Below are 10,941 nucleotides of genomic sequence, written 5' to 3'. Positions count from 1 at the left end.
GTCACTAGTTTGCTCATTAGGGATGAACTTTACAGCGACTAAGTTATGAATTTATATTTGTGATCTGAATTTATGTTTATTTCTGCAAAGCTGCTGATGGACACTGTCCTTTATGTCAATACAAAATAATAATTGACTTGAACTGAACATACTGGAAAAAGGTTTATTTTATTTTTTTTTGCTCACAGTTTCCACGGGACTCCATGTTCCCACTCACAGCAGCAGGATTAGACATTATTACACACGTCATGAGCTGTGCGCTTCCCGCAAGGACAGATCGGTGTCTCCGCGCGTCGTCGCAGCGCTGTAGTAAGACGCGTCCCTCTCCCCGACACGAGTCCTCTACGTCCACGGTGCGTAGGTCCTTCTGATTGGCTCAGAGGCTCCATGGATGCGCGTGGGGACCTGTGGGCGTGTCTTCGCGGCGTAATGGATAAAACGCACGGGGCACCTTGAATGAGACCTGGGTACCGCTCCGTGTCTTTGGGGTGGTGGAGCTCCATCCAAAGGGCGTTGTAGTGATCCGAGCAGGAAAAACATCTCGTTTAAATCAGAAGACCTTTAAAGCACTGATTCGTTTGGGGAAAAAAAAAATGCCTGTCCAAAATAAAGATGATGGAGGATGGAAGAAGTTTGTGTGGAATTCCGATACCCGGGAGTTTCTCGGACGCACCGGTGGTAGTTGGGGTAAGGATGCATTGAGGAGATCGGAAGGTCTCTCGCTGATTAATGCTGATGTCATGTGTTTAATGTGTGTTCTGTTCCTCCGAGCGTCGTCAGTCTCGCGGGTTCAGTCTGCCTGACTGCTGTCTGGTCACGAAGCAACCTGTTAGATTTGACTTTGCACCAAACGCACGGCGGATTTCCGCAATAAGCGGATCAAAAGCACATTTAAAGGACGTGGTTCTGCTCATTAAGAAAAGTAACAGCCTATAATTGATTAGATGATTAGACTGTGTGTGATTCTTCTCACATATCCATCACATCAGAGCAACACTAATAGATTACAACCTGGTTATTTTTTTTTTCTCTAACCATCCAGTATGCACAGTGTGATGTCATGGGTCATGAAAGGGTTGAGAAGATTCCTGATCCTCAACAAAATTAGCGATCCCAGTTTGCAAAAAAAAAGTATTATTGATTAAGAAAAGAAAAAAAAAACAGGGCCTCAGGGATTCTACCAGCTCAGCAAATATGTGAGGAGAAACATCAGACTTTCTGCTATCAAAACAGTGATGCAATTTTAAACATTGAAACAATGAGTGATATCAAATGTGCATGTTGTCTAATGTGTAACTTCTATACGGAAAGGGTTAAAAATGCATCAATATCCAAGGTGAGTCAAGGTGATAGGCCTGCTCTTTGGGGTGTTGGGATTCGAACTGCTCAGCTAATGTTTCAGCAGTGGTCATCCGGCATCTCCGACAGCAGATCATTGATTACTCTGTGCTGCCCACTGTCTGTCTGAGGACATTTTTAGACATGGAGACACACAGTGGATGAAAACATGAAGCTGTCATCATTGCTTTGCAGTTAATCAGAATTACTTCATCCATAACAGTGAATGAGAAACATGATGCTTTATTCTGAGCTCGGTCACGTTTCCCCACTTCAAAAAAGGTCATGCAACGAGGTTATTGCCATTTTTTACTTTTTCTTTTTCCCCTAAAATGATTTTTTTTATTTTCACATGAATTTTGTTGGATGTTAAAATCACATGGTTGAAGGTGAAAAAAAGATGCTGACATTATTTATCTTTCATTTTATTCAGTATTTTTTATGTTCACAAAAACATTCTTTAATTGAGAGAATTGCAAACTAACCATAGAGAAACGATATAAGAATTATTATTTTTTTTTTTTTTAAAGCCAAATTCTTGCCTAAATACAGAAATATGACAACACAAAACATTTGTTTATACAGAGGTTATGTATGTTTATGCAAATAAAGTTTTTTTGTGAAATAAAGTTGACATCATTATAAAATACATTAAAAAAAACCATAACATTTACTTTGTTAAGAAATTTATATTTACTAACATTCATAGCGATTATATTTTATAGCCTGTTTATACCATTATGATGAAAGCATAACATTTTTATATAAGATTTATATAACTTTGTTATATAAATGTACAAATTCAGAAATTATTAAATAATATGTATAGTACCACATGCAATGCATTATATATGCATTTAGATTCTATGTATTTAGTAAATAGAATGTCATGTTTGGACAATATAAACAACGCTAACCCAAAAAAGAGTCTAAATCTAAAGATAAATTAACTGATGTGAGTCTGAAGCTATTAATGGGCTCGATTAAAGTGACAAGTACACCGGTGATTGGCAAATAAAGTACAGAGATGGTAAATCAATTCACCGACTGGCTGATGTTCTTACAAATTGTTCCTGTGTGTCTGTATCCTGACAGCAAAAATCCTGCTGTTCTATCTCGTCTTTTATGGCTTCTTGGCTGGAATCTTCATTGGCACCATCCAGGCACTTCTTCTCACCTTGAGTAACTACAAACCCACCTGTCAGGACCGAGTTACTCCTCCAGGTAAAAGCGCTCTTGTTACAGTTCTTCAGCAGCACATTATATCTTCCTAATTTTAAAATGGGAGACTTGCTGTCACCTGGTCGTTGTTTTGTAGGTAACATTTTGAAATAACTCACAGCACATTAACACAGTACAACATTTATGTCCTGCTCTGTAAGTGTGATTAAAGTTCAAGGTTGCTCATCGTTCATTAATATTTATTCAGAGGGCAAAATGAAAAAGTCTAAATTATAAATACTTCCCACTAAATCCCACTTGTTTCACATGAGGTTTAAAAAACTATTAGAATTAATCTAGCCCACATTCTATCCTCTCAAAATGTACCCTTCTTATGATCTCAAATTAGGCCGGCTACAGGGTTTTAAATTCCATACCTCTCTAATGTTTACCATACATGGTGGACATCCAGCCATGGTGGACAGGAGCCATGATCAAATACCTTACCATACAAGTGTACTACCATTCTAGCCCCCATGTTCAACAGGAAACAGGATGCTAGAAATCTGGTGGTGTGGTTTATAGGAGAAATTTGGCAACTTTGGTAAGTTGTGGTGTTGACTTCGCCAAATATGTGTACCTTTCCTTTCCTTTCCTTTCCTTTCCTTTCCTTTCCTTTCCTTTCCTTTCCTTTCTTTTCCTCCAGTCTTTCCTTGTTGATTAAATCAAGTCAAGTAAATAGCAGTGATAGGGCAGGTCATATTCAGTAATATAAAAGGCAGGATACTGAACCATATATAGAGCTATGTGACTAAGACGACTAAATGGATCAAGAAACACTAATTCTATTTGAATATTATATTTTTATAATGCTGAATATTTTAGCAACTGGAAATAGAAGTCTAAGTCTTGTATTCATGCAGGTTCAGACATATTGTATCACATTTGAATGGTCAAGAGGCTTTTATTGTCATTTCTACTATACACAGTGGTACACAGTACACAGTAATAACGAGACAACGTTCCTCCGGAACCCTGGTGCTACACTAAACAACAACATAAAGCTACAACACAACACAAGCTACATAAAGTGCATCGAGTGCAACCTAGTGCAAACAGTGCAGACAAAAAACAGTACAGACAGACAACACAAGACAAGACACAAAACCAAGACAGCGCTTACCAGTAAACCTACTGTATACTTGGTTATACAGTACTGTGAACTGTAAAAACTATACCCAGGAGTGAATATAAGAACACAATGTAGTGCAAAAATACAAAAATGGTAAGTATTGTTACACCCCTTGTAGTAATATAATTGCAGACAGTTTTATTTAAAACAATGGTCAGGAAGAGTTGCCACAAGTAAAACCACAGGGGTCAGGCAGTGATGTTGGCCATGATTCTAAATCTATATTCCAATTCCTTTCAGAAGTGTTCAGGCCACTTAAATTTGTTCTACCCCAACTCTGCTTCATGGAGCTTTTTTTTGTGCACAGGGGCATTGTCATATTGAAATGTACAGCATTAAAATATATTCTATATAATGATATGCTTTCAAATTTGAGGCAAAAGTTTGTGAAAGAGCCACATTTAGTGTCAAGTGTGCAGAAAATGAAATGTATTGCCAAATAGCATACATTTTTTAATAGCATACACTTAGATAAAAAGGGGATCTCCAATAGTTTATCTCCTTTGGTGGATCTGGATCTGGCAACCCTCTGTAGATGCATGGAAACTTTAAGGGGTTTAAAGTGTGGTATCTGTTCTGGGTGCTGCACAATTTCATATCAAACAAATTGGCTTTATACAAAATTAAGATGTTTTGCCGCTGATAATTTGAGCACGCCCATGATGGAAAGTTAGTCATACCCTTCTAAAAGCAATGAACACATTTGGGTTCAACAGAACATTTTTGGAACTTTTGATTTATATATATTGATTTGGACTGTAGTTAATGTCAACAGTCTGCTACACCGACTCAGGACTACAGTTTGCTTCTGATCACCATCACTGCACCCCGCAACATCGTTTATCTGTAATAAATGGACATTCGGTGCAACCCAGATGAGGACGGGTTTCCTTTTGAGTCTGGTTCCTCTCAAGGTTTCTTCCTTATGCCATCTCGGGGAGTTTTTCCTTCACCACAGTCACCACTGGCTCACTCATCAGGGACAAGCTTACTTATAAAGAACATCTTGTTCATTTTTATCACCGCATTATCTGTGTAAAGCTGCTTTAAAACAATGTTAATTGTTTATACAAATAAAAATGAATTAACTTGAATAATTGACTACTCTGTCACATTTAATTTGTTTAAAATGCCCTCAGTTTTTGTTGTTTTTGCATGAAGTCTCCTTTACATTTATGACATTAGACGCCCTTATACAGAGCAACTTACATTTATCTTAATCATAAAGCTGAGCAGCCAGTGGATTGAGGGCCTTGTTATGGGGCCCAGGAGTGGCAGCTTGGCAAGGCTGGGATTTGATCTCATGACCTTTAGATCCAAGGTGGAATGCCTTAGCCACTGCCACCACAGTACCCCCACAGTGTCACACAGTGTCATTGCTGTGTCACATCTCCTAAGTTGTTTGAGACCAAGCTTGGGTTCAGATGTCTAGGAAAGGTTACTCTAAACTAAATGTGTGTATACATGTTACACATCGTCATGGGCTGGCATCCCATTATTATATTCCTGCTTATTTATCCCAAGTCACCCAGGAGAGGACAGTTTACCCTTCTGAATATTGATACTCTTAAGGTTTATGCAAAAGAGTGTAATGTATGTGTAGTAAACCTTAACTAGATCAACTTCAAGTCATAATATATGCATGGATTAGTTCTATATGTGGAACATTTTGGCAAGTTTAAGTCATTTTATATCATTGGATTTAATTAAATAGATAGTGAAGCAACATAATACTATAAAATAATAATCCAAATATATTTGACTAATTCAGAGGCAGACATTCTGTCTGCACATAACTGTAACTGTAACTGTAACTGTAACTGTCAGGGCACAACTGACTCACTGATGCAAGCTTGTTTAATCTAACAATTAAAACACAGTTTACCTTATATATATATATATATATATATATATATATATATATATATATATATATATATATATATATATATATATATATATATATATATATATATATATAAAATGGTAACATAACTAATGGCTCTTCCACCACTAAAGAAGATCTTCAAATATATGTTTGCTATCTGAAAATGATTACTGGCCAGCATATGCTTTTCTTGTAGACAAATTACAGAAAAGGTAAACTGTGTTTTAATTTTTTCAAGAAAGAGAATAGAGTGAGATTGTATGTGAATTACATGTGACTTTGCTGCATCTCTACTAATAATGAAGCCCTGGTCATTAATTCTTTGTGCTTTTTTTGTTCATTTATTTTCTAAAGTTGATCAAATTTATCTTGTGTGTGATTCATTTATCAAAATTGTCATTTTTACTAATAAAATCAAAAATTAAAAAAATCAGTAAGGTTATAAGGAAATGTTCAACAGCTGTCTTGTTGTCTCATTCGTTGTACAGCTGTAACTGTATGTTACCATAGTAACAGTTAAGGCAGCGTATTCATTTAGATCGAAGATGAGACTGACCAGTCCTACCTGTGCCCTCAAAAGATTGAATTCAAACCTTTCAGTCAATCATAATCAAATATTTAGACTCACCATAAAAAGGCTGATGATTTTAGGTTTTCCATTTAGCTTCTGTATAGAATGCTACTGTAACCTTATGGTATACCACTCAGAGAACACAACACATCCTGGGTCAGAGTGCCTGTTCTCAATATTTTCATCAGGGATCAGGTGTTCCATGATATTGATTACCTCTCTAGCTCCCTTTCCAAAATCTACCCCTCGTTGACCTTCAATCAGCCCCGCCCACATACCAAACATACAAAACTTTCATTGTTGAAGAGTATGGAGCTATGATAATGTTTACATGAAAAATCATCAATAAGTTATTGGTTTAGCTTATTCCTGGTCAAACCTAAATTATGAGACAAAAGAGTAATATGATGTGTACGAAAGTTAAAACAGATTCTGAAACGTTTGCAGTAGATTGTGTTAACTCTAGTGTCATTGTTGTGCAGGACTCACCCATTCACCTCGTTCAGATAAATTAGAGATTATGTTCAACATGAATGATATGTCTACATTTGGGAAATCTGTGGCGGCGATTAAAAAGTTCCTGAAGCCTTACGATGATGAAACCCAGCGTGACCAACTGAAGTATGAGGACTGTGGAGGTATAGTAGCATATTCCAACTATACATGTCCTCAATTTAGTTTCTTCATATATTATATTTTGATGTTTGTTTAATACCTACTGTACTGAAAAAAATATTATGCATACTGCAGAAGCAGGTGAAATCTATTGTGCAGAGACCTGATAACACATATGTGTGCCATTATAGCCTACTGGTTTTGCTCTTATGCCCTTAACTCTTGACCATAAATTGAATTTGATTTACAGTATTTGCTTTGAAGTAGTTATTATATCTAGAGAGAGCTTTATTTATTGTGTAGATCTAAATCAATCAAACCTGATTTTAAAGGAGAGAAAATGTCAGACCTCTGAACACTTTTCTTTATGAGGCATCACAGACAAGATGCAGTGCCCAGTTATTTTATGGGCTGTTGGCGTTTTGGTTTCTTTTAATCGGTTTATCCCATTCCATTTAGACCAACCTGATGTCTATAAGAACAGGGGCGATCTGGAGACCGAAATAGGTATTCGGAAAGCATGTCGATTCCCTAAGTCAATTCTTGGGCCTTGCTCAGGCGCTGATGATCAGAATTTTGGCTTCAGTGATGGAAAACCTTGTCTGATCGTCAAACTCAATAGAGTTGTGAATTATCTACCAAAGGTAGGTATTGATTTAGTTGAAAAAATATATATTCGATGAATCCTTACCCAATCTAAATTGTAAAGCTAAATCATTACAAATATTTTTATAAAGAGGTCCAAGGATTTAATAATACTACTGGTTGATCCCTTTTCATCACTGTTTTTAGCCCCCACAGTCCAATGAGACTATGCCAGAGGAGGCCAAGTCCAAAGTCCAACCTAACCTGATACCGATCCACTGCACAAGTAAGGTAAGTAGAATCTCTTTTACTGCACGAAGTGACAACGAACAGGATACAGTTTACCCCATAACATCCTGTTCTACAAAAGACACCAATATATAGTTTTCAAAGTCAGAATGCTTTTTAAAAGGAAATGATTCATATGTGATATTTGATTGAGCTGCAAAGAAAAGCATTCACACTTAAGGAGAAGCAGAGTTTTTTAAATAAGTAAATGTGGCTCACAGGGGCAATTAAAGTGACTGTCAAATTTGAATAGGCACCTGTGAACGCATGTGTGTGCTAAAAGTGTAGTAGCAGTTTTCCTCCAAGTCTGTTCAACTGCAATGTGACACAGCAGCAATTGAGCAGTGTGTGGTTTGATTTTCTAAAATAAGATACTGGTAAAAAATCTTTTTTTTTTCTTTACATATTTGTAGAAAAAGGAAGATGAAGATTTGCTTGGGCAAGTGGCATACTATGGCATTGGACCAGGTTTTCCTCTCCAGTATTATCCATACTATGGCAAGCTCCTGCACTCACACTACCTACAGCCATTGGTGGCCATTCAGTTCCTAAACATAACCATGAACCAAGATATACGTATCGAGTGCAAAGTGTATGGGGAGAACATATTTTACAGCGACAAGGATCGCTTCCAAGGGCGTTTCGAAGTCAAACTAAAGGTTAACAACTTTTGACCTCCATTAGGAGCAAATTGCTTTTAATCTCTCTCAGTTTTAAGCAAAGTAGGAACCATCTAGTGACTTGAGTTATGAAGACACCAGACACAATTTCCCCACTGGTCTTCCACAGCGTCACTGAGAGAAAGTGTTTTAACAATATACAAATGTCTCCTGTCAGAAGGTGGCCTACGATACTACAACAGAGGCTTAAAAGATATCAACAATTAGTCTGTAATGAAACATAATGTGGGACCTAATGTTATCTGCTTTATGCAAAATTTTTTGCTTCTGTATAGAGTTAGAATGCAAAAGCTCGAAGGACTAGCCATAGCATATTAGACTAATCTAATAAAAGTCTTATCTAAAACTAGACTTAAAAAAAAAGCCAATGACTTAAGGGACGTTTAGTCCACCCTGAATGTAGTCAACATGGATTATCTCTCTCCATTCCTGTATCGCCACCTTGCGTGGATTTCTTCCATTATAACAGTGCATGATATTTCCATAGGTAGGTTGTTTCAAATCAAGCTAAATATGGTCTAGCTTTGTTAACTGTGCAATTACACATTTGTTATTATTCACATTCAGCACATAAACCTTGTACGGTTTACTTATGTGGTTTTAGAGGTTTTAATAAATACAATTTAATGTTCTATTTTCTGTTAAATTAATGTGGATAGGAATAATTTATTTTTAACAAAATTTTATTTCATCAATAAATGTGTGTATATTGCCTTCCATTGTAATCATCTTTAATATGTGTTTTTGTTTTTAACAAAGAAAAACAAGCTCTTCGCTGTGTGTGTTTAAATATATATATTCATATGCAGTATATATGTAATTGCACATTATTATTTTTGCAAGAAATATGTGTAATAATACCAAAATTCCAGAACCATCAGTAAGACAATATAAAATATATTATACTCACTGCAGTGACCCATCTGTAAAATGTTTTGTAGAAGTGTGCAGTCAATGTCTTTCACTCAAACATTTGTCACTCCCTTTTGATTCTAAAGCTGACATTTCCCAAAAGCACAGCATAAAGATTGTAGAGAAAGTGTGAACATTTTCTCTAAATGATGAGAAGATGTGTACATTGCTTTGGGGAAAATTTCCCTGGATGGAGTTAAAATAAAAAGTTAAAATAAAAGAAACAAATGTCTATGAATATGTTTCATCTTTATTCTCAGTTGTCTTGTTTATAAACTGTGTCGTTATGTGGAATTATGACTACATTAAGTAAAAACTACCTTAAATCTACACACCACTGTTAAAATGGCAGTTTAAAGCAAAGATTAAGACTATGATTTTATTTCACCACTTCCAGAGTTCTGGCTGAAGAAAAACAATCCTAAAACAAACACGTTCTCACTTCCAACTCATCACATATGGACACTTTCGGCAGGATCACTTTTAGACGCACTGGGTACCCCTTTCGACATCATTTTTCAACATGCAGGGATTCCTATAGACTTCTGTAGAGCCTGTGGCATTGAAATATGATGTGTTAGGTAAACAGACTTCCCCCAGGTCATATTTATCTACTTCTACAACTGATTTTTGATGTTACAATAAAACTAACCCCTTACCAGTTCTCTCTAACCCTAACCAGTTCTCTCTAACCCTAACCAGTTCTCTCTAACCCTAACCAGTTCTTACTAACCCTAACTGGTTCTAACGGACCCTAACGCTAACCCTAGCCGGTTCTCACTAACCCTAACCCTAACTGGTTCTCACTAACCCTAACCCAAACCCTAACCAGTTCTCACTAACCCTAACCCTAACCGGTTCTCACTAACCCTAACTGATTCTCACTAACCCTAACCGGTTCTAACCAACCCTAACCCTAGCCGGTTCTCACTAACCCTAACCAGTTCTCCCTAACCTTAACCGATTTTAACTAACCCTAACCCTAGCCAGTTCTCACTAACCCTAACCCTAACTGGTTTTCACTAACCCTAACCCTAACCAGTTCTCCCTAACCTTAACCAGTTCTAACTAACAGTAACCCTAACCAGTTCTCCCTAACCTTAACCAGTTCTAACTAACAGTAACCCTAGCCAGTTCCCACTAACCCAAATATACAAAATATTAGTGCCATTATTCTTCATTTTATATATATAATTAACAATTATTAACAAAATAGCCTGAAACAAAATCACACACACTGTGCTAGTGGCTATTCTATAGTGAATTGTATTTCATGTAACAGTGTGTAAAATGCATGCAATAAAAATAATAACATTAACCTGGATTTTAGATAAATGTTCCGTTCTCAAAAGAGATTTTGGGATTGGGATTTTTTTTTACTTTGCATGGGAAAACAGGGTCTGCACCAGTATTCCTAACATATAGACACTGTACACTCTATAATCTCTCCACAATGTGTGATTATTATCTAAAATCAGTTAGACGTTGAAGTCAGAAATGCCTGGGAACCATGAACTGGGTTACATGTTTAGAATTACAGGGGAAGAAGCTCTTGATTCAGAGTAGCAGTCAAAGAAACCAATCCAGGACGGTGAATTGGGAGAAATAAAATATTTTCTATTATCTGGGTTTAAAAAACATCAACATGTAATGTTTGAAATGTCTGAAGAGCTTACACAGAGAGACCGCTAAACCCATTCATGATAAAGAA

The 10,941-nt window shown here is 36.6% G+C and overlaps 1 protein-coding gene across 1 annotated transcript; it reads left to right on the top strand.

The window, feature by feature from the left end:
* The first annotated feature begins 235 nt into the window (after positions 1-235).
* On the top strand, positions 236-9,458 carry atp1b1b (ATPase Na+/K+ transporting subunit beta 1b). Its single transcript, XM_083522460.1, has 6 exons — positions 236-687; positions 2,434-2,562; positions 6,633-6,788; positions 7,225-7,409; positions 7,558-7,641; positions 8,052-9,458. Exons 1-6 carry the CDS (start codon positions 594-596, stop codon positions 8,310-8,312), a joined length of 909 nt encoding a protein of 302 aa, XP_083378586.1. The 5' UTR covers positions 236-593; the 3' UTR covers positions 8,313-9,458.
* The last annotated feature ends 1,483 nt before the right edge of the window (positions 9,459-10,941 follow it).

Source organism: Silurus aristotelis, assembly GCF_946808225.1.
Source record: "Silurus aristotelis genome assembly, chromosome: 20".
NCBI lineage: Eukaryota > Metazoa > Chordata > Actinopteri > Siluriformes > Siluridae > Silurus > Silurus aristotelis.
The sequence above is the reverse complement of the archived record's forward strand: the minus strand, read 5'-3'. Positions and strand labels throughout refer to the sequence as shown.

Excerpts from the sequence above, each read along its gene's own strand:
- atp1b1b (XM_083522460.1), top strand. The coding sequence starts at position 594 with ATGCCTGTCCAAAATAAAGATGATGGAGGATGGAAGAAGTTTGTGTGG. Across the intron at positions 688-2,433 it reads ACGCACCGGTGGTAGTTGGG|CAAAAATCCTGCTGTTCTAT; the intron begins GTAAGGATGCAT and ends GTATCCTGACAG. Across the intron at positions 2,563-6,632 it reads GGACCGAGTTACTCCTCCAG|GACTCACCCATTCACCTCGT; the intron begins GTAAAAGCGCTC and ends ATTGTTGTGCAG.